At 52.0% G+C, this 23,878-nt stretch overlaps 1 protein-coding gene across 3 annotated transcripts in view; it reads right to left on the bottom strand.

Moving 5' to 3' along the window:
• Positions 1-23,878, bottom strand: part of PEMT (phosphatidylethanolamine N-methyltransferase) — a 43,676-nt gene that overhangs the window by 18,319 nt on the left and 1,479 nt on the right. For all 3 annotated transcript variants that reach the window (XM_080386580.1, XM_080386579.1, XM_080386581.1), the window contains exons 2-3: positions 22,117-22,224; positions 1,702-1,817 (exon numbers count right to left, since the gene is read on the bottom strand). In XM_080386580.1, coding sequence (XP_080242706.1) covers positions 1,702-1,817; positions 22,117-22,209 — 209 coding nt within the window. In that variant the 5' untranslated portion in view covers positions 22,210-22,224. The remainder of the gene's footprint in view (positions 1-1,701; positions 1,818-22,116; positions 22,225-23,878) is intronic.

Below are 23,878 nucleotides of genomic sequence, written 5' to 3'. Positions count from 1 at the left end.
CCCAGTTGTGTTTCAGGGCAACTCCAGCAGTTGCTGCTCTGATGACCGCCCCAAAACCATCCCGTCACTCCCACAGTTAAGGGCTTGCCTTGCCTGAACAGCCCAAAGCCTGCTAGCCGTCACTCGGGCCAACGTCAGTGCCCAGGAGAGCAAGGGAATAACCAAACCATGTTGAAACACCTGGGCAAAATAAACAGCACACTGCAATCATCTGAAACGGCCTTGGCCCACCAGGGTGGGCTAGTATCTCATCTGTCTTCGGTTGGTGGTGAGCTGCCCCATCTGCTAGAGCCTCTCCTCCAAAACCAAGGTCCAAATGGGGCTTTTCCAGCCTCCTGGGTTGATCCTGCTGTTTCCTTCAAGGCACAGTTCATGGGCTGCTCAGGCAGAGCCACCCCCAATGAGCCTCACAGCACCCACAAACTCATGACACAGAGCAGAGCCAGCAGAGCCAGCGATGCTAGCCCTGGCAGGGCACCGGGAGGTCTGCAGGGGGAAGGCGTGATGTGGTGCTGGGAAAGACGAAGCCCCTTTGGCTCTCCCAGCAGTTCCCCACCAGTGCCTCGCTCTGACCCAGCAAGCCTCACTGACCCAGCAACCAGCAGGACCACTGGGAACAGAGACTGCCCCTCCATCAGCTGTGGTTTTAATTAAAGGCAGGCACAAAGCTTTGCACTGCTTCCCAGACAACAAGTGACTGTGTCATTTGTGCAAGAGACTGCCGAGACATTCCCCAGTGAAATCCAAGCCTGCTATGTCGCTAAGACATCAGCAGAACACACACACACATCCTCTGTACTGCCTGCATTCAATTACGGCCCCATTCATTGCAAGCTTTCTTACAGTTTCTGCAATAAGCAGTAGCTGGGACAAACGCAGAAGGGCAAGGGCAGGTCTTGGTGTCACTTCCAGGAAGGCAAAGCTCTTAAATACATGTGCAAATTCCAACCTGAGATCTCTGCACCTGGGAAATTACCCAGAGTACTAAACAACCCATTAGCTCTGACCCTGGCATAATTGAATTTGGGAATTTAGTAAGAGAGTCTGTCTCTCCTAACAGCATTGAAGATAAAGCCTACCAGATCGCAGATAAATTGCTGGCATTGAGGAAATCTTCTGCAGTAAACCTCTCTGCTGCACTCAGAACGTCAAAGGACGTATTCCCATGGTGTATGGTGTATCAGTCATACAATACTATTAGCTAGCACAGGTAGTATTTAAAGAGATTGCGGATAAGAGTTTAAAGAGACTGCTTGCTAAGTGCACAGATAATCCCACTCTTCTATGTGGGAAACTGCAGCTTCTTACAAACAGGTTTAACTTTGTTTATGGTTTTTATAAGAAAATTTAAAAAATTCTGCTGTTACATATGATCCATCCTGTGCAAACAGCCCTCCTGTCACCTGGGCTGCTCACAGGGCATGGGAAACTGTCCCCAGAGAGCGGAGCAAGGAAACCTGCAACACTCAACAGCGGTTGATACTGATGGTTTTTGCCACACTGCTGCATCCCTCATCTTTATCACAAACCCTGCAATCAATCTGCTGCTGGCTGAAGGTATCCCACCACGTAAAAGCAATATGCTGGGGCTGGATCCAGCACTGCAGAGCAAATATCCCCCGCCCACCCCCACCCCCCACCCCCCACCCCCGTAGGGGCATTTCTATGCCTCGATACATAGCAGTAGAGTTAGCGCCTTACCAATGGCTCCGCACACAATTAAGCATCAGGATAACAGCGCCCAGGCAGTAGCAGGCAGCGTGTGGAGAGCCGAAGACTCGGCTGAGCGCTCGCGTTTTGTGCTCCCATCTGGCAACCTGAAGAGACAACAGAAAACAAAGTGGGTGGTTGGAGGAGCCTGGGCACTGCCTGCCCCAGCAGCGGGAGTCCCACAGCCTCGGCCCGATGCAAAGGCAGACACCGTCTCTGTGGCTTTGTGCAAAAAGCAAGCAAAGGCCACTGGCGGGACATGGCTTAAACCAAGCCTGGGGACGAAACCTCCTTCTCCTACCCATCCCCTGCTGATGCTTGCATTGCATATGCCCTAGTGCACCAGGCCAGCTGGCAGCACTGAGGCACAGGACCACGATAAAAAAAACCACACAAAAACCAAACCAAAACAAAACCCCCAAAACATCCTACCCATCAGGTTTTGGGGAACATGTGGCTTGGACAACATGTGTCTAACAAGGCTGAGAGCGTTGCTAAGGCTGTCCCCAGGCCACCAAAGCCAAGAGGCCCCTGCCATGGAGCCGAGTGTTGCTCTCCTGGAAAGAAACCAGATCCCTGAGTAGGGGATGGACAACAGAAACACCCAGCTCTCATCCCTGGGCTCTATCATCTCCTACAGCCAGACTTAAGGATCACACCTGGCAGGAACAACTCCTCCCTGTACACATCCAGAAAAGTCTACAAGCACTCCCCCTAAACAAGAGCTGCCAGCTTTGCCTAGAGAACTGCTTCCACTTGTGCAGGCTGAACCAGCTGGCCTTCATTAGCACTCAGAATTGTGGCCATTAAGGGCTCATCTGCACTCCTCGCCCATCCCTGCACGGCCGTCTCAGTGCAACCCATACAGCACATCAGTGACAGCCCAGGACTCACACGTACGCAGGCAGCATCTCTGGGGAGGCATTAGCATCCTTTACAGCACATTTATTTCTTTTCTGGTTGCAACGTGAAGCTCCATGTTCTGCAGAAGCTGATGGGCCCCTGCCCAAAACGCCTCACAGCTGAGGAGGTGCCCTCTCACCCTGGGAGGCTACTGCACGCAGGTGGCTGCGGCTGCTCCCAAAATCTGCAGGAATGGATCCACCCAAGTCACCAAATCCAGGGCCCTCGCTCCCAAGCTGGTGAAAATCCTTACAGCTGCTCTGTCTTCTACCTTTCCTGTACCTCTTGGAAAGCTGTCGCTGTACTTATTGCCTCTTTTAGGCTCCACTTTCAGGCACCAAGCCTGGGGTTGGGATCAGACCCTGAATTCGAGCCAAGCCGAGCACACCTGGGCAATGAAGCGGGAGGTGGGAGTCAGCAGAACATCTCGGCACCAATTTGCTTCTCAGACACGGCTGGCACTTCATTAGCTTCAAATGCACTTCACTCCCTCACATGGAGCCTGGGCAGCTTTTAGGAGGCACCTGCAACCCAGCTATTCATCCACTCTGAATGTATTTGGTAATTTATTGGCTCTATTTGAGCGGAAAAGGCAGCTTTGCAGGTCCCGCTTTCTTCCCAGGCTGATGCAGAAGCACAAAGTACTGCTGGTGGCGGGGGACTGTTGGCTTCAGGAGGGGAGAACGATGAAAACCTCCAATAAGCAGGGCACTGATTTCACATGCTGAGAGCTGATTCAATTAGTTATGCAATGATTGCTCTGAAATTACAAATCCACTCATGACAGAGAGAGCTGCTTCACTGCCTTTTTCTGGCTGGTATAAATAGTTTGTATTCTAAATTGAATTTAAAACACTGTGCGTCACACTACTGCTAAAATGGGAGCTGCTGTTTGAGTGCTGAGAGAGTGGAAAAAGAAATATGGGGTGAGTTACCACCTTTGGAAAGTAAAAAGAAGTGACCATACAGGTGACTGAGTCACAGAGGAAAAAATGCAGCCACACGCCAGTTATCTGTACCAACTTCCTAATTCCCTGGAAATTATTCTGGCGGGGTTTGCATGGATGGCAGCTCCTGGCTCACTTAAGAGAGCTTTGCAAAGCATCTCAGCCGGCAGCAGAGCTGAAGCTGAAAGAGAAGGCAGCACTGCCGGGATCAGAGGGAGAGCCCATTGCTGCAGGCAGCCTCGTCGCTGCCCTCGCCTTTGGAAAGGCACATCTGGGCAGCAAGGGGCCGTCCCTAAGCCCTTCGGGGCAGCAGCTGGATCGCCCCCAGCACAGCACAGCTCCTGCGGCATTGTGCTGCTGCTAACTCCCCAGCTGGGACTCAGACACCAACTTTTATTTAGCTGTCACAGCCTTCCAATGGGACCCTCGGCTCCTTTCCGAGCCCCTGCGAGAGCCATCCCGAGCAAAGTGGAGCGGGAGCCGGCACGGGGCTGGAAGCACCGGTGCCTGCCAAGCCTTGCAGCGATATTTCAGTAACAATTTGTTCCGGTTCTGGTTCTATTCCTTGAATGACTAATTAGTTCTGGCTCGGTTCTAATTTTCTAATTTTAGTCATTTCTAACTAATATTAGCTCTTGTCTGACCCATGGCTACGCAGCTGGCTTCAGGGTTTTACAAAATCATGATTCGACGTGTTATTATTTACTGCATGATGGATGCAAAATGCTTTCAGCATCCTCCGTGGCCGTGTGTGGGGCCCAGCAGGGCTGTGACTGGCAGCCTCCCAGGAGGGCTGCCTCCATCCCAGTGTGCCGTCCGCTCTCCCAGCCTTCCGCACTGTGCTGCCTGCAGGAGAGCACAACATAGGGGAGGGAAAAGCCCCCCACCATGGCTGTGCACCCCGGTGAGGGACGGAAAGGAGCATTTTTCTCTTTCTTCTGACCTCCAGGTTTGGAAACCAAGTTAATACAAAGTTTCCTGACTTACCCAAGGGTCAAAGCAATAGAAAAATTCAAGGTTCCTTTTCTAAAGCTCCCAGCCCTCTGCTTTCACTTTAGGATACTTGGTGAGGGCTGTAAGTAATTTTTTTAATGTTTCCCCCAATGCTCGTTATTGAAATAAATCAACGAGCGGATGTGGCTGCAAAGCCGGGGAGTGCTCCTGGGTCCCATGTTCTGCCTTTGGCAGGCCGTTCGGCACTCGTCGGGGGCAGGCGCAGCTGGCTGATATTCCCAGGGAATATCCTCTTCCCGACGTAAATTCAGGGCTGATTTCTACGTAACTGAACCCAGCCATCTCCCCAACCGCTCAGGCAAGTGCGTAAACAAAAATGAAAGCACCAGCACGCATCCCCAGTGGCTGCCCTGATGCAAAATGGAAACGCTCCGATTTTCTTCTCTTTTTTCGGGCAGGCAAACCTTCCCGAGCCACCTCGAGAAGGGCCACAAATAACCATTTGAAAAGCAATTTCATCTCACGAACCTGTCTCTGCAGCTGATCAACAGGAAACACTCTTTACAGCTCTGTGTGTATGGCAGACCATCACCTCTCATTAATATTTAGTATTTGTTTCAAGGAAATTGATTATTTTTGTCTGCCGTCCAGGGAAGCTGGCTGTTGAACACGCTACGTTTTAACTTGCTCAACCCCAGCTCTGAAGCAGGGACTTTGTGCTGTTTCGCCCGAGTCCAGGTCTACATCTGGCTCACCCAGAGATGGGGAACAAACTCACACAGCCCAAAGGCTCAGGTCTAAGCGACGTTTTGCAGCTCAGTGCTATCCAGCCGCTCTATGCCCTCGCTGCCCCATCGCCACAGCATCTGATGGCGGTGTGGCCACTGGTGAATTTATCCTTGCGGCATGCCTGGGAGCTGGGATGGATCAGCAGCTCCCTTCAACCCAAGAGCAACTGAGGCACTCGAGGGCTGAGGCCAGTGGCTGCTCCCAGCTCTCCAGGGAGCAGGGTGGAGGGGCTGTGCTCCTGCATTCCAGGAATTCCTGGACCCTTTGCCCCCCCCCCCCCCCCCCCCCCCCCCCCGGGGAGATGCTCTGCCCACTTTTAGGGATGCTTCTTGCCCTGGCCAAACTGTTGGCATAAAAATGTTCAGTGCCCAACTCTGGGCTGGAGAAAAGATGACAGTGAATAGGATACGCTACCTTCACTGTACCTGTCTTGCAGTATTTGCCAGCATGAAGGATTTTGCCCCATCACGTGGCGTCTAGGAAGCAGCCTGCCAAGGGATCCAAAAGTCAGAAATTCCACAAAAATCTCAGAGGAAGAATAAACAGCTCCCCAGGGCACATCTGAACCCCGGTCCCAAGGGGATGCATGTGCATAGGGTGAGCCCTGGATACACGGACGGTTCAGCCCTGACTCAAAAAAACCCTTCAGACAAAACCAACCTGAGCAAATTTTTTAACTTTCTCCTTCTGTCTGACCTCTCCTAGACGAGCCGTGGGGACACGTCCTCCTGTGGGTGCTGGGGCAGGAGGAACCCTGACTCTGGATGGGAGCATCTCCCATCGGGGCAGGCGTGCCCTGGCTAGCTTGTAACCCAAGGAAAGGGTGGGAAACCTGACATTACCATTATTTCACGTATGGAGACCAGAGGCACCAACCTGTTCCCATTATGAAAAATACATTTTTCCTTTCTGTTTCCCTGGAATCCTTCATTAAAGCATAACAACGTTCTCTGCCCTCTGTCGCTTCTTGGATGCTGGAAAGTGACCCTGCTTGCAGCTGTTACATTTGTCTAAAAGACAGGCAGGAAGAAGTTACACCTGAGCACCCAAAGTCTGACTGCGGTGCTGCCAGGAGCGAGCAGGGAAGCAGAGCCAACACAGCGCGCAACAGCAGAGCAGGCTGCAATATAAATGCACATCCACCGCCCGCCTGCGAGCACTGGGGCTGGCTGACCTTTGCTGAATGCCAGAGGAGCCAGCCTTTCTGGCTGTCCCAAGTGACCGCAGAGGAAATGAGTGTGGCCTGACCTTATCCCTCCTAACAAACCCCGCTCGAGCCCCTCTGCAGTTGGCAGCGCTTAGTGCAGATGGTTTATTGCCCACGTGCCGGTAGGGAAGCGCTGATGGTGCTGGTTGAACACCGTGGCCAGGCTGAAAGCTCCAGCCTGGGCTCTTGCAGCCACTCAAGGCAAATGTCCCGAGTGCTTGTGCCGCTCCTAGGTGAGAAAAATTCTCCTTCTCTAGGAGACTGCAAACCTCAGGAGAGAGAGGAGGGGAAACCGCAGGGCTGGTCCTGGGGAGGACTGTGCCCGGCAGCCCCGAGGGGTATTGGGGGGCAGCTCGGGCAGTTTGCCGGCACAGGAACACCACCAGCCGAGGCTGGCATGTGCCCATGTGCAGCCTCATCCAAAATACCAGCCTGCTGAGCACCTGCTCCGGCATGGGACACCGGCACGGGCTTTCCGAAGGCATGTGCAGAAAACACCCGGGGGACCAGCGTGCCACTGGCAGCAAGAACATGATTAGCAGGAGCTCTGGGCAGCGAAGGCAGGAGAAAAAGAACAGAACAAACCACGGTTTAATTTGTACAAGCTGGTAATTATAGTTGCTATCTGTCTGAAATCTCTATTGAGTTTATTTAAATATGTTCTCCGTGAAGGCCATTCAGACAGGAATTATCAAGGTGTTGCAGCAGAGGAGATAATGCCATGCAGTTTTCAACAGATCAAGGGCTGATTAGGAGGAATTAATTAGCTGCTTAAACAGTCCTTGACTCGCTGCAGCAATTAGCCGTCACCTCCCCGCAGTCACGTTCCCGGTGCAGCAGTGGTGGCGATACCAAGTGCCCACCAGCAGAACTGCCTTCCCCGCGCCGCTGCTGAGCTCCGGGCCAGCCCCAAGTGGGCGCAGGGCCCTGGGAAGGTGCCCTAAACGCCCCAGGCGTAGCCCATGGCCAGGCCTTGGCAGACGGGCGTTGGGCTGCTGTGACTCCCCTGCACCCACCGTGAAGCCCGTTGGCGGTCGGTACACGTGCATTGGCTGTGGCTCCCTGCATGAAGCAGACAACGGGTGTCTTTCCTCCTCCAGCCCTTGGCGAGCCAGTCCCTTGTGCATCCTCCATCCACCATCCCTTATACGCTATGAGCCACCAGTTCTCAGCTGCGCTCCACCACCGGGGCCAGCTGAGCATCCAGCAGCCTTAATCCCATGTGCCGTCATTTGCCCTCCCTTTGGCAGGGCAGGAGCATCGCCCTCCCCTGTGCCCATCCGAGCTATCACCCAGCCTCCCTGAAGTCCCCATCCCACCCAGCCCTGCTTGCCGCAGCCCCTCCGTTCTGCCGCAGCGCTGCTCAGGGTCCCCTGCTGCTCATCCCTGTCCTTCCCAGCACAGAATCCATCTGAAGGGCGCAGCTGAGGTGGGCACCAGCTCCAGACCTGGCTGGCAGCAGGTGCCACAGGGCAAGCATGGAAAGCTGGTGTTGCCGAGCTGCCTGAGGAAAGCAGGCTGACCCATCCCCAGCTGGACACTTGCCAGAGGCAGGAGGAGAAGCCGGCACTCGGGGTGACCATGAGATTGCCTTCTGTCCCTCCTGCCAGCACAGCTCCCTGGGGGACCCAGTGGCAGGCTGCCAGCTCCTGCCAGCACCCTAATGGGCTCCACTTTGTTTAATTGCTTCCCGCCTGCACTGGGAAAAGCCACGGTGGCTCCGGACTACCCAATCCAGAGCCCGAGTTATTTCTCTGAAGGCTTCTCGACTCACAGGCACTCAATTAGAGAGAGCCACGAGATGGTAATGGAGCCCGAAAGCTTTTTAGCAAATGATTAAAGCCCTGTGAAGTTCCCCCACTAAGTACTGGAGCAGCAGCTTCCAGTTCGTGCAATTAAATCACTGAAGCGATATTAGAAGAGACAGGCACCATCTTAATGGCTTCATGCGAGCTGTAAGGCAACGCAGGCTGGAGGCTTTGCCCACAAAAAGTCTTGTAAAGGTCTTTTTATGGTAATGCACCAAGAAAAGATGCACCCAGAGATGGACTGCTGATGAGCAACGGGCACTGGGGACAACGGGTGACATTCTGTGCCCGTGCACATGGAAGCAGAGCAAGGCAGGGACTCCTGTCAGAGCCTGGAGGCTCCGGGCAACCCAGTGTGACGGGCACAGACCTGACATGTGCCCCAAGAGATGGGGACAGGCCAGCTCAGCCACAAAAGGTCTCCCCCCAGGAGGCTACACCAGTTAGTTTTTCCCCTTTCCCATTCCCCCACTGGTACGATGGCAATAACAGCTGTCAGCAAGCCACAGCCAAGCAGGATAGCTTAGCTCATCCGTGTCTGCCAAGGGCTTTCAGTTTGGAAAGTAAGGCATCAATGTGACGCAAGGAAGACTTTTCCATTGCCTCTGACGAGCTCTGGATGGGGGGGCTGTTGTTTATTCCAGCCAAAAGCAACAGCAGCGGGGTTTCGGAGAGACAAGGCGGTGTGTAGACTGGCTATGCAACGACAGCGCGGTGTGGAACAGCCAGCTGGAATGATGGGGCTGCACACCCAGGTGACGGTTTCACAGAGGGAAAAAACACATTTGCAGGCTCTCACAGTGGAATCGGAGGCTTGGAAAGCACAAAGGGCTGCAAAAAAAATGAGAATATCCAAGGGGTTGAAGAAGAGAACTATCTACAAGCAGAAAGCAGGGTGAGCTCCTCTCGAAAACCAAGGGGCTGGCTGTGGAGCTGCAGCACTGAGACGAGCCAGTGTGACAAGCCCTCGCTGCTCGCAATGCCCATCGCCCAAACAAGCGAGTTAAGAGGACAAAACACAAGCTGGAGTGCCTCTTCTAGTGACTCTTTCCCAACAAAATGCTGCGTTGAGGGGGTCAATAGGGTCCAGTCTGAGCACTTTGACACAGGGAGAAGAGTAAAGTGACTCCACTTCTTCAGAATCAGAAAGATGCCTATTAAAAAACCCCAGCCTGCCTCTATCATGTACGAGCTTAGCCTAAAAGATAAACCCTGCTGGATCCATCCTCAGTCAAAGTAATTGGACTGAAATGGCACAGATCACCTCAGCTAACAGTCGTGAGTTGGGGAAACAAAACAAGCCAGCAGGTAAACAGATAAGGGTTTCATAAGGACTAGGTACGCTTTACCTCAAAGCCATCCCTTGAGATTACCTCCACACGAGCCTTTACCTTGAATCTACTCATGATAAACAGCTTGATAATAAATTTCATTTCTCTAATAGTGCTTATGTGATTTGTCAAAGTACGATCTCATTAGCTGGCTGCAATGAAAACAAGCCCCTGCTTAATGTACGCCAAGGCAGCCGGGTCTGTCAATGTTCCATGAGCCACATCCTCACCTCTTCAATAAAAACAAAAATGACACAGAATATGGGCTGTATTTGCTAGCAATTTCCAACACAAAATCTGAACAGTTTCTCCTCAAGGCTAGGAGCTCATGATTTATGTCCGACGAGCTGGAAGCTGAAGGCAGGTGATTTCAAGTAACCCAGAATGAGCTGTGTTAATTAATTTTGAGAGTGAGTGTAGGGAACCCTTACTAGCAGCTCCCCAAGAGTGAAGGGGAAGGGCGATGCGCTCCAGCCACAGGGAATCAGGCTGCACAGTGCAAACCCACTCTCCCGGCCAACAAAACCCATGGAAAAAGTATCTGTGAAATAATGATTTCTCCAGAGCGCTGCATGGGATGGGGAAGGACCTTTCCAGTCTCTGTCTGGGACATGATGGGGATGGCCAAGCACCAGGAGAGACACAGGCTGCATGGGGGAATGGGGAGCAGTCGGGATCCACCCAGCTCCTCTAAACCAGTAATACAACCAAATAAAACAACCTCCCAAGATTAGAGAAAGGCAGAGGCTGCCCTTACACAAGTATTTGGGGCTCTGCTAGAGCCCAGACGCAAGGCAAGTGCTGCCAGACGAGCATCTAGTGTGCAGGACAGTGAAGCATTTTGCCCAATGTTTTGTTGGATTTTTTTTCATCTTCCGTGCCCGGATGACTTGGCCCACACCTTCCCATTGCACACAGTTCCCATCCAGAAAACCCCAAACCTCGTATTTTCATACTTTTTTCCTGATGCTCAGAGCATTTTCTCTGAGCGAAAACAGGTCTGATTTTGCCCAGGCAGTCCACAGCAGGCACCTTCCCAAACCAACCATAAGTAAAGGTGTGGGTCGTCTCTCAAGTGACTGAGAATATTCTGCCCACCTCACATCCTGTATTTGCCTTTTTTTTCCCCCTGTTGATCATACTCATGCAACACTAAAAAAAGCAAAACCAGGGAAAGTGCCTGAAGTGTTATACACACAGCTGCTTTACCCAAACAGGCCGTCTACCCAAAAGACCCATTTTCAAACAAAGCGATCCAACAATAGCACTGACAATGTTTGAACTGGCATCGATTTAGAAAGACAAGCTCTTTGCTGCACCACACTGTCAGCAAGTGCTCAGTACAAATGCCACGTTACAAGACAAACACCTCTATTTTATTTTTTTTAAGACTTCCCTTCTATTTTTGTGCCTCTGCTCCATTGCGTTATTTCTAAATCAGGCTCTGGATCTCAGTGGATCCACAGGGCTGAGGTCAAGCCCCTCCAAATTTGCTGCAGACTTCAGTGCCTTGGGTTTTGTTTTAAATGTGGGGACAAAGCTTTCTACATTTGTCACAAAGCATCTATCCTGCTCTTCAAAGCTTCCCAACGATTGCTGCAAACCTCTAGCTGAAACCGCTATTGCTGTTGCAAATAAGGTCAGCCTGATTAAAAAACAGTCATTCTAGCTGGAATAAAAATGGACAGTCTTCAGCAAGCGCATCCTGTGTAAGACACGTCCTCTCACCGAGCTGCGACAAGCCTGCACTCGCTTCAGGTAAAAGGAAACTGAGGTCACCTAAAGACTCTGGCATTTCTGGCAGCCTCTGATTCACTGCAAAGAGACCGTATAGAGCTATGCCAGAGATGTCAGCTAACTCAAGTGCCTTTTTGCTCTCCTGTACGACCTGTATTTAGTTGCAGATATGCGTTTGGGTACCAGTGTGAGCTCTGTCACTGTGTCCCTAACCAGCTGGACTTACAGATGTGTCACTGCCTGCGACCGAAAACCAGGGCTGGATGCTGCAGTATTTCAAGTTGGGCAATTCTTCAAGCAGATGTGGCCCATGGGAGTGGAAATACTTTGGCTCTGTTGTCTTGAAGATTAAATAAGCTCCAGTTCACCCAGTGTATGAGTAAGAAGGAGCTGACAGGAGAGAAGGGGACGGAGGAAAGCTGAGGGTGATCAGCAAGCAGAAGCCTCTCGAGACGCAAACACATCAGCACACAGCCCCACGCGGAGGAAGAAAAAGCAGCTGAGCCATCCCAGCACTGCCTGGGATCTTGTGTTTGATGTGAAGCTTTCCAGACCCAGGCATCATCCTTGCAGTTTGCTCTCATTAATAGGTTTGCTTGGATTCCAGCTCAGCCCAGCTCATTAGCCACACCACCAAATCCAACACTAATTCTGCATCACTTCTAATGCTACAAATAAATAATAAAATTGCCTCCACGCAGGGGTTGTTTTCTTCCTCTCTCCCCCTAATGCAGGTCTGGTAGCATCTCATGTATCCGTTAATGAAGTCCATTATATCCAGAGTTTCTCAGCAAGTAAAAATTACAGTCATTAGCCAGTGACTGATGAGAGACAGAAACACCATTTCTGCCCGGGCTGGCAGTAACAGTACACCAAGTACAAGTCCCAGCGAGTCGAGCCTTACTCTCCTGTAATATGGTACCCAATGTTCTTCATTAGCATCTCTCTTTTTAATAGAGCAAGACAGCGTCCTGTGGCAGGTCGCAATTACACACAACAATTAATTCGGGGAGAAACAATGACGGGTGTCATAGAGGCACATTTTGCAGTGGGGTTGTCAAAAGGTGAAGTGCAAGATGATTAGGAACAATTTCAAGCCTAAAACCGAAAACAAAACAAGTGGATGCACAAGTGACAGCATGGTAGAAGAGACATGGCTGGTTTCCTTGTACACTGCTTTGTAAATTCTGTTTTAAATAGTAAAGAAACTCAACAATTGTTCTTTTGGTTGTAATACCCCAACGACCAGGACCGGCAGTCTTGGATCAGGACTTCTTGTGCCATTTGCAAACAACACACAAAGCCAGCTTGGCTTCTCCCAGAGCTGCAGTCGCTCTCTCGCTGCCCTTTTGTGAAATCAAGGTTTAATTCTCTGGAATAAGTCTGCTAATAAGGACTCCCAATACACCCATCCTCTGGACAGCGTGTACTCGCTCATCGCTCCCCCAGGGGCTGTGATGGGAGGGGGGACGGGGAAGGGGGGAGAAAAGAAATAATAAATCCACCTCGCAGAGCACAACATGCAAGAGAAATCTAATACTCCTTCACAGAGTAGTGAGAGTTCGCTGGAAAAGAGGTACTGGTTGCACTGGCCGCGCTCGGTGGAGTGCTGATTTCGGCTGGAGGGCCTCCCGTCCTCTCGCCGCTTGACATATCACGTTCCACGCTTCGTGTTAAGCCTCCCCTGGGAACATTTCCCACGGCACCGAGGACACACGTGTTTGCAATGCTGCTGCTGTCCCAGTGGCCAACAATAGAGAGGGACAATTTGATCTTTATGTAAGGCGGGCAGCCGCGCGCGCTGTTCCCCTCTCCTCAGGGATAAGATGTTCAAACCGCGCGGCACAACAAGTAATAACGACCTGAAGGGTTAAACACAATCACTAAACTCCTCAGGCTCACTGGTGTTACCACTGGGGTGTCGATGGGTGTACCCACACGCCCCGCGGGTCTTGTTCAATGCAAGAAGCGTAACCCAAAAGCTGAACGAGCACTCATCCCCAGACCCGGTGATCTGAACCCCAGAGGAAATCCCTTCTCCTTTTGCAGCCTCAAAGCCCAACGCCGAGACACACGTACGAGCCTGGCATGCAGTGCTCAAACCTTCTTACGGTCTTCTGCACCATGCATTTCTACCAGAGCCCTGTGTGGAAGTGGATGGGGAAGGCTGATCAAACCCTTCCAGCTAAGGATCCCCACACATCCCCACCAGGGACCAAAGCCTAACTGTTACAGGCAGGAAAGTAAGGTTCCTCCATTGGGCAATGCACTCGCTTTGGCTTCCAAGTACATCAGTCTCTGGAAAACAATTGCACGACAAAGCCTCAAAATGAAACTAATTCATTGCTGCTCTCCAGCCTTGGGAATCAAATGAGTAACTCTGCAGTGATTAACACAATGTCCTGGTAAAAATAAACAGGAAAGGGCACTTAATAGGAATGCTTCAGAGTTAAAAATACTGTATCTCGTCTAAGGTCATTCAGTTTTTAATAGGAAAAACGTATGCCCCAAGGTGATCTGATCTGGTACTACTCCAGTCCTGTTAAGGGTGCATGCTGTAGTCACAGACGGAGGGATTTTTTTTTTTTATCCCAGTTCAAAATCGTGCTGGGATTCTGTAGATTGAGCATCTGCTGTTGGACTCACCACAGAAAACGCAGCGCTGAAGGAAGAGGCAGGAATAGGAACACCTGACTACATGAGGGGATTTGGGGTCCCTCCTCTCTTCACCCAACAAGACTGATGAGGAAGATGCTCAACTTCTTTCTAAAAGGGGCATTTCAATAGCAAAGGAGAGGCTTGAGCCAGAGGAGATCACGCTGAGCACCAGGCAGGCACAGAGCTGATGCTGCAGGAAGGGCAGGAGGCGAAAAAAGTAGGCAGAAGGAGTACTGTAAAGGATCATAAAAGCCGCATGTACATTTTCCTTCCCTGAAAATGTCTTTGTGCTTTTATGGCAAGGAGCTGCTACAATTACAGCTTCTTTTATAAGTGAAGCACAAACCAGATAATGAGCAAACCTCCCACCACACAAAGGAGGCGACGAAGGCGTTCTGTGAGCCCTGATGGTCAGGCTTCCCTGCAACAGCCAAAGGCAGAGAAAATTGCTAAAACCCATCTCCATTTCACCCACTTCAGGGGTGTGAGCTGCTCGCAGCCTGCTTTTTCTTTCCAAAAGAGCAAAAAGGATCACACCAAAAATGATTGCGCCTACACAGACAGTGTGTGAAAACCCTTCAGCCAGACAAAGCAGCAGCTTGCACGTCCCAGCCTGCAGAACAAGCGCATGGCTGCATCATCCCTGGTCTGGAGGAAAAAGAGGGAATAAAAAAGGTTTTGCAAGGAAAAAACCCAAGCAAGGTATTGCCAAATACAGACGACTTGGTAATGCACTGTGGAGATTCGTGATTTCAGTGACACACAGGAAAATCAAGAGCTCCTGCCAGCCTTCCTCTCCCTGACCCCAACATTCGCTGGGAGATCAGGGGAGTTTGATGAAGCCACATGCAGGTGCAGAAGCCTGCGGCTTCCAGCTTTTGTGGCAACCAAATTCATAATTTTCTAAGAGAGTTGCCCCTCTTCCCTGCACATGAGCAAGCATGGAGGTTCGGATAGCTTGGCAGAGAAAAGGAAAATCAGGCAGCGGCTTTCTGGATAGGGCTATTTCATCCCAGTCCACAGACCTTCCCCTGGGTTGGGGCCACCTTCCAAAATCAAATCCCTTTGCTCTGAACAGCCAGTGCACCGCTGCTCGCAGCCCTCTGCAACGTATCAACCAAAGCCGCTGCCCAAGCATGCTCTATTGTCCACAGCTCCGGCACTGTAATGCATCAGCACCAGCTTCCAAAAATTGACTATTTCTTCCTGGGTTGGGGTTCAGGAGTTTTAAAGCTTTGTCAGGATACCTTAGAAAGGGGAATGTAAGGGAGCCAACACAGGCAGGCAGCCCTGGGGGGGAGTGCAGATGCTTGTTTGCTTTAACTGAGACAAGGCTCCTAATATTTACCAGGAACTGGTGTCTGCCAAGTGCTGCTGTGATCGGGCTGCTGAACTATCTGGTTTCACACTCAAGAGGGCAAGGATGTGGGATGCTCCTGCCAAGTCCCACTTCCAGTGACTCGTATCATTGGGAGCACAATATAAGTGGAAAAGAGAAGGAGGGTTTTGCTTTACTGATTTACTAATCTGCTTTACTACTCATTTGCTACTGTCACATGAGCATCTGGAGATAAGTGTCCCCTCAGAGTTCATGAAAGGGGACGAAAATAGAGGAATGGAGGAAGCGTTTTCTTTGGCGTGACAACCCTGTGTGCCACCAGCCTGCTGCAAGCCTGATCCAGCATCCCCACCATGAAACCCCAATGCCTGCCTCTCCATCATGAGTCTCCAGGCATGCAGAAGATGCAATTGCATCATGATGGAAGCCAGGCAATGGTTCTTACGGAAATAACCTCCCAAGAGCAGCCAGCACACTGCGTGTTTCTGCATTTCTTCGTCAAAGCAGCCTATTTTGGGAGATCCCATCCTTCTGGGAACTGGGCAGGCTTCTGCTAAATGTTCTGTGCCACGGCACAGCTGGAGCACACCCAGCTCACATCATGATTGCGGCAGGCACACAACCCAGGAAGCTCCCGCCCGGTGCCTGGACAGCCCGTGTCCCGGGGGAAGCAATGGGTTTCCCTGCTCGGGGCTCCAGCAGCTCCCAGCCCCAGGGCTACACACAAACACTGCCAAAGCCCAGCGCCACAGGGCGGGGGGGACCCACTGTCTTCCACACTTCCCGGTCTGGGTAGATCATACTACCTTCTTTTTTGCCTTCAGCTGCATTTTTTGCCTTGTCCCACAGGATGCAGGTGGTTACAGACTCGCCTTTTCACAGACTAACATCTTTGAGCAGCACCTCATCCGCAGGAGAGTCTTCAGCAGCAGCATGGCACGATAGGGAAGGAGTGGTACAGGAAAGAGCCTCTCCCTACTTCAAGGGTCTACAAGCTAAGCCTCTGATGCAAATGGAAACAAGACTCTTGGCTTAAACATATTTTTTCATCTTTTAATGTGTATGCTGACTTGCTCTAGCAGGGCTCCCAGCAGCCCAGTTTATTTTTAAAACACTAAACCAGAGAAGTTCAGTACGTACAACAAACACCCTGGGTTTCCAGAGACGCATTCTGCACAGAAGCTAAAAAACAGGAGGTTGTTTTCTGGGTCAGCTTGGCCATGATCTATAAGGGACTGTGAGGTGAGAGACAGATTCTGACCTCAGTTTAGAGAAATGCTGAGCAGGCATATTGCACACTAGCTGGATCCCAAATTCATGCTAAGAACAGGCACGGAAACAGCTCAGCCACCCAAGCACACCCTGCTTTGGCAGGTACCTGTGCTCAAATGATTGCCACTGCCTTGCCTGGAGCCCTGAGGGCTGAGAACTTGCCTGGCTTGACACACAGATGAAGCATCTCAGCTCACAGCTGCTCAGCCAGGCTGGGGCTCTGCGTTTCCCCCCCGCAGCGGGCAGCACAGCCTGCAAGGACATCATAAAAAGACATTGCATAGCTTCTTAAAGCAGATGGAGATGAAACCACCACCACCCCTCGCTGGGAGGCTGCAGGGAAGCAGCGCTGGGATGACCGATGTGGCTTTCCCTCAAGGTGACAGCACTCCTAATTGTGTCGCTCCAGCCAGCAAGCTGGAGGATGCGACCCAGTTTTGGTGCCTGTTATGTGGCTTGCAGCGGTGCCGACACGCTGGAAAAGCTAAAATTAGGAGCCAAACAGGCGCAGTGTTACACACCCAGCCAGGACTCTCTCTGTTATGAGACGGCCAGAGAATCGACGCTGTCCGCTCACCACGCGCATTACAGCATCGCTGCAAAGCCCTCACCGCCTGAGTGGGAAGCGTTACCAAGTCACTTGGAATAAAATTGCCACTAAATGCTGTTTGGGGAGGGGGGGAAGCAAATTCTCACTCTTTCTCAGGCATTGTAGGAAATGAAAACGGCTATTGCTGCCTGGTAGAGAGTCCAATTACGAATTATGTGCGTTCTCTCCCTGCACAAAGGATGAAAGGCATCAGAGCTGGTGGTGACATTTTAAGACCGGAGATGTAAGAGCGAATCCGAGCCTCATTGCAAGCCCAGCCTTACCCCAATAAAGAAACACTTTGTGCAGTCAATTGCCTTGCAGCGTAGCTTGAAGCCCTGCTATTGATCTAGCATCTGTTATAAGCAGATAATCATCGTCGCTGTGCCATGGCTTCTACAACGGGATCTAAAAGCACTTTCCAGAAGATGGTTGAGGCTGTTTTTCTGCTCTCACCCGCGGCTGCAGGCAGGCAGAGGTTTGTGGGAAAGCCCATGAAACTCTCGCAGGTTGGCAAATTCTGAAGGTCAGAAAAGATGATTAAATCACTGGGACTCATTCATCTCCCAACCCTGTAAACTTGAGCTAACCGAGGTGTGCTCGCCACAAGGCTCTGCCTGCTGCTCCAGCCCCAGCCCTTGCACAGCCATCTCATACCCTGCAATTATCATACCCTTTCCCCAGTCAGGTGCTAACACACTGCCGTTAAGCCACTGCTCAATCCTGCCCTTCTGTAAGACAGCGAGAGCTGCTGAAATCCCCCAGCATCAGGCATTTTTGTCCTGTCCCCAAAAGGCTTCTTGGAGTTTGGCTCACTGAAGTCTGGATCCTGACAGCTCCCGAGCTCCCGGCCAGTTCCCAGCAGCCTGGGTAGGTTCTGGGCTAGGCACCTTCCTCTGAGTTTAGCAAGAAGTGGTCAAAGGTAGGTGAAATTGGGCTGCCAGCACCTGCAAAGTTCCCCCTCCTCAGCAGCACAAGCATTTCTGATCCACTTGGCAGATTCCTCCAGTCTCCAAAGAAGGAGAAAAGGATGGGAAATTAAAAATAAATGAACCAAGAGATATACATCCATCAGGAGCCAGGCGTTGTCAGCCCAGGTCCCTGTGCAACTACTTCTTTAATCAAAACCTCATGCAGTTTAAACACTTGACAGAAGTCTAGAACAGAGATCTTGTTACCCTGAACAGGAAAAGCTGCAACCTTGAAAAATAAAATCACATTTGTCTGACGGGGTCTATTTTCTTTAAAATCATGCTAAATTACACTAAGCCCATTCCTAACCGTGACATCTGAGGTTTCACCTCGCAGATTCCGGCGAGATGCATGGGTGTCTCGAGGGGGCCACTCGAGGTGACGGGAGGAGCGAGCTCCTGGGCAGCAGCTGAAGATGTGCCATTTCTAAATCGGTCCACGACACCAGGCATAAATTTTTAAGAGGCTCAAATCAAGAAAAAGATTGCTGATAGATGCGCTCCCCACTTGAAGCTTACTTGCGTGGTGACGGACGTCAGACCACCTGGCTCACAGCTGTGCCACTTGCCCGTTCGCTATTGAGTGTCAGAAACCTTCCAACTTTCTAGAAACTCCCTGTGTGCCAAGGCTCAGCGAGCTCTTTAAAGGCTCCAGCACGCAGGTTATCTGCCCCTCCTCACTTGAAAATGTTTGTCCCTGAGGAGCTGTTATTTAATACTTTCCTTAGTTACCAAGGGATGGGAAGTTTCTCCCATCGTTCTAAGGCTTTCCAAACACAGATGGGATTTATTGAAGTTTCTGCCACTCTGACCTTGTCAATGTTTTATGGCACGGCTCCAGTGACGTGCCTACTCCTCGCTGGATGCCCCTCTACAGCCCCACAGCGGCTCAGGTCTCCCAGCTGCATTGAGCATCCTTGGGGAGTTTTAAGTGACTTCATCCCCCAAACCAGCTCCGCTGCTGCCTTTCGGAGCCTCACCTGCACCCAGCCTCATGCGGGACCACGGCTCCCAGCAGCTCCTTTCATAACAGCCACAGCGGGTGGGAAAGCAGAGACAGCATGAGGAGGAGAGACGAAAAAGAAAAAAGGAAAACATCCAAGAATAGTGCAGGAACACACACAAGCTGTGCCATGGACAACATAACCTGGGAGCAACCTGGGGACAGGCAGGATTTTAATTGGCATGGAGGGGTGGAAGCAGAAGGGGTGCGAGCCCTGGGTTTGATGGGGAAACGCAGCAGGCGATGTTCATGGTATCCTCTGGCACATGCCTGCAGGGAGGAGGGTGGGAACTGGGAGTCCCGAGGCCTTTTTTGGAGGGCTTTTCTCCCCTGTGGAGAACAGGAGAGAGCACCAGCACAGCCTGGCTGGAGTCCTGCAAATTGCCCCACTTAGGCTCTGGTCCTCTAAATTGCTCTCCTAACCGAACTGCATAAATCGACCCGATGAGGATCAGGGTTTTCTCCAGAGCCACACTCCCCCACAGCCTCCAGATTTCATGCTTTGTCCCCAAACCTTGCAGGTTCTGCCTCAGTGAAACATGCCCAGGGCTTACCAGGGCAAATGCCTTGCTATGCTCAAGGCCAAGCACCACACGGAGCCAGGGTTTCCCCACCACATATTTATTCAGCGGCACTGCACAGCAAGGACAGCCCGGCGCCAAACTTTGCAAGAGGCAGACCTGGCCAGAGTTCAGCAGAAATGAGGAATTAAGACACTGAACCAAATCAACGCATCCCCACCCCATTTCTACCCAAATCAGGAATTTCATGCACAGGAGGGTTTTTGATCAGGGTCCCACATTACTTATTAAGCACAGAGAGCAGAGAGTGCTTGGCACTGCACAGAAATCCAGTGTTTGCACTAAAGCTTTTGCAAGCCCAAAGTAATTCAGATGCAGAAGCAATCTCAGCTGCCAGGAAGGAACTCAAATAGCAAAAGACAAAGGGAGCCTGTGCAGGGATGCAGAGGAGGAAAGAACTGCTGTCTGGGTGCAGGCAGGGGACGCAGATCAGATGGAAGAAAGGATGGGGAGGAGATAAAGGAAACAGGTCAGGAAAAACTCAGGGATAGCTGGGGCCACTCCTGCTAAAATGCACCCCACAGCGGGGGCTTGCTTACATGCCACAGCCCCCCCTGCTAGAGCCTTCCAGCAATGCCTGGACACACTGGGACTGGCAGAGCCTGAAAACGCCAGTCAGGTGCTCGGGAGCCTGGGCAGAGCAAGCGATGGCCAGAGGCACATGGACTGTGAGAGCCACCCGGGCCGTTACAGCCGGGGAAACGTCTAGTGCCACGCTCACCTCCCCAGAGCTTCTCACCAACACACCAGCTCAGGTTGCTCACTGCAAACCCATGCAGCGATGCCTTCTGCTCCCAGGCGCAGGCCCTGCACGTCTTGCTTGCAGTGCCACCTGCCGCCAACGGCAACGCTCTTCAGACACTGGAAGGGGACAACAGCAACGCGGAGCAATGAACTTCCTGCTGTTACATCAGCTTTCCCTGTCCTTTAACAGCAGCCAAACTCTTGATCCAAAAACAACGCTATTTCCCAAGCTGCAGGCATCCCACGAGTCGCAGGCGTAGCAGCAGACGCTAATAAAGTACTTTTTTCTTTCCCTTTTATGCAGTTTCTCGCTGGAGCCAGTCTCTCCCCTGAGAGACCACATCCTGAATCTTCTTGTTCATTGATTCTTTATGCTAAATGATGACTCCACTATTGAAATAATGTGGCGCATTCTAGTTCGCATTTCAGACACCGTGAGATTTTTTAATAACAAGTTGCATGAAAAATTAGGGAGGCTGCAACAAAGAGCTCCAACAGAGGTTTCCAAAGTGACTCACAGCCAGGAGAGCCTCGCTTTTCCAAAGCCCAGCGTGAGACAATCTCAAGAGCCCCCGCACTCAGAGAGCGCCGAGTCCTCCCCCTCTGGAAAAATAAGGCCTCTATAAGGAGACTTCCCCAGGGTGAGAATCCCTGCAGGGAGGTTTGGCAGGTGGTTTTGGGAATCTTAGCTGAGACGACATCCCATTTCCACGAGTGCTCGCAAGGAGAAGGTTTCACCCCATACCTCAGCCGTGCTGCTGAGGGTGCTTGCAGGGGGGGAGTCACCTGGTGCTGCAGCCCACCTAGGCTCCCTGCTTGGAACATTGGCCCTGCAGTGCTCCAAACCAGGGCCAGCAACGACTCTCACTGCTCTTGCAGGGAGGTAGCAAACCGCAGCGGTGAAGGGCAGCAGAGACTCTTCCAGTCTCGGCTCCCAGAGTGCTACGGCACCCACAGAGACAGCAAGCATCATCCACGCACAGGTATCCTTGCTCCTGCTTAGGGAGGGCTTGCTGCCAGCTCTGCAGCTCTTTGCCAGACTTTGCAGCACGATGGAGGGGGAATTTCTTCAGGTTAACTTTAGGCTGACTGTTTTTGCTTCTTGTCATCCACACAACCAGCTGCCAACATATTTCAAGGGGAAGCAGCAAGCAACACATCCAGTGCAGCCCCTTTCCGGGGCTTAATGCCATTTATGCTCAGTCCCAGTGGTGACAAGTGCCTGGCTGCTGGGGTGGGAGGTGCTGCAGGAGGTGGCTGAACGATGGGTTTCATTGCTGTGCCCCCTCTCCCACGCCCAGTTCCTAATTCCTTCTGCATCCCATGCTGGCTCCCGCCTTCACCTCCCCTGTGACACCCATCACAGCCACCCCCAGCGCCAGTTCTCTCTGCAGCACAGCTCCCTGCTCACCCACTTCTAATGCCTAATAACTCAGCACCGCTCGCCCCACCCAGCCCAGCAGATTTTCCCAAAAAGGGGTTTTTCCTCCAGCATGGCCCAAGGGAGATGCCCCTGTAGCTGGGAAAGGAAGGCTAAAAACAACAGGGCAGCCGGCGTGCAGGCAGCTCTTACCATGTTCCAGAAGAGCGGGTTGAAGGCGATGGAGAGGACGGCCACAATGAAGCCAGAGTCGGTCACATCCACATAGCCGAAGAGCCGCGCCATGGCTGTCACATCCACCTGGGGAGGGAGAGCCAGTTACTGGGGGTGCAGGTTCCTGCAGGGGCACTGGGCAATTCATCTCAAACCGAACACTTCTGCTGACCCCCAAGAGCGGACACATCTTTTAATGGCCCCAAGCAAAGCACGATGTCAGGGTGCAAAGCCAAAAGGAAGGATGAGGGCTCCTCCAAGCCATCACCCCCCACACCTGAGGGGCACCAGGCTCTTGGGGAGCCCCACGTTTGCAGCAGTGCCCAGAAGGACAGAGGCACTGCAAGGACACTGCTGCTGTGAGGACAAGCACCAGCCCTACAGGGCAGCTGCCAACCCAAGCAGCGTTTCCAAGCTGCAGGCAAGGGAGCATCGTTTCACAGCACTTCGGCGTCCCCGGGGAACGAGGACGTCCCAGGGATGCTGGTCTGCATGAAAACTCCAAGCAAGAAACTGTGTCAGCCTCAAGTTTGCCTTCCATAAAGTAAGTGATGCAAACCCCCTCCACAGTGAGGGCTGCAAGGGTTTCCTGTCGTACTTAATGACAACAAATAGCCTTAAAGCTCAGTTTTCTCCCCTTTCTCCTTTTAAGAAAGAGGTATTTTTCCCAGGATGGCTCCCTGACATTGTCAGCGTTTTTACGTGCAATAAACCATGCTGCTTCTCCCTCCCCGCCCCCTCTCCCTGCAGTGGTATTTGGATGAAACACAGCCAGTGCCTTTTTTTTTCCCAAAAAAACTTTGAAAACAAAAGACAAAATAGCCCAGCCCAAGCCCTTCCCTCTCTTGAATCAGAATCAAGACAACACTCAGACGTAGAGGCTTTTTGCTTCCTAAACACAGCTGTGTTTGCAAGTCCTTTGGATGCCAGGGGACAGGAAAGGCTCAAACAGGCATCAGCTCCACCTTGCCTGTCCGGGACAGAAATTCCCACCGGCTCCTCACAAGTTCTTCAAAGCAACCAGAGCCTCAGTGGGATTCATGGAGAGGGGCTGCTAAACCCAGCACCTCTCGTAGCCAAAAGCAAAGGCCCTGGGAACAGCTCCCGCACTGTCCCGGGGCATGTCCAGCCGCTCCAGGTGCCTCCTGCACAGCTGCCACTGCCCGCGGTGCAAAGCACAAGAGCAAAGGCCGTGCTGCCCCAGGGACACAGGGGGATCCTCACAGGGGTCACAGCTGCCTTCAAACTGCTACCGCCCCAGCTCCCCCGAGCTCCTCCATCCAAGCTCTTGGGACACGGGTGCTGGTAAGGAATGATGGGAACAGCCCCTCGGGCCTGATCCTGACCCACCTTCCCCTACTGCCACCCTCCCCAGTCTCTCCTCCCCTCCCTTCATACCCGAGCAGCCCTTCGCCATCAGACCTCGCCTCTTCAGACCCAGCACAGTCAAGACACAACCCGGGCACCCAGACAGCCTCTGGCGCCGGGGCCGAACTGTCTGGTCTCGCTTCAATTGCAATCCCGTGGGACCAGGACAGCTTCTTTCCTCTCATTTCGTACGGTGCTGAGCACACTGCCAGCACAGGCTGAACAAAAGCTTCTTGACCTACTAACTCCTGGCTGGCAACAACCTTAACATTGCACTCCTTTTCTTCTCCTCAACAACCAAATTCGCTGCTGCCAGCGGGAGGCAGATTGGCCTGTGCCTACTATATGCTTTTAGGGATAAAGGGGGGCCCAT

This window comes from Falco punctatus, assembly GCF_963210335.1.
Source record: "Falco punctatus genome assembly, chromosome: 4".
Lineage (NCBI taxonomy): Eukaryota > Metazoa > Chordata > Aves > Falconiformes > Falconidae > Falco > Falco punctatus.
Note: the sequence above shows the minus strand (reverse complement) of the source record. Positions and strands in the feature narration are given on the sequence as shown.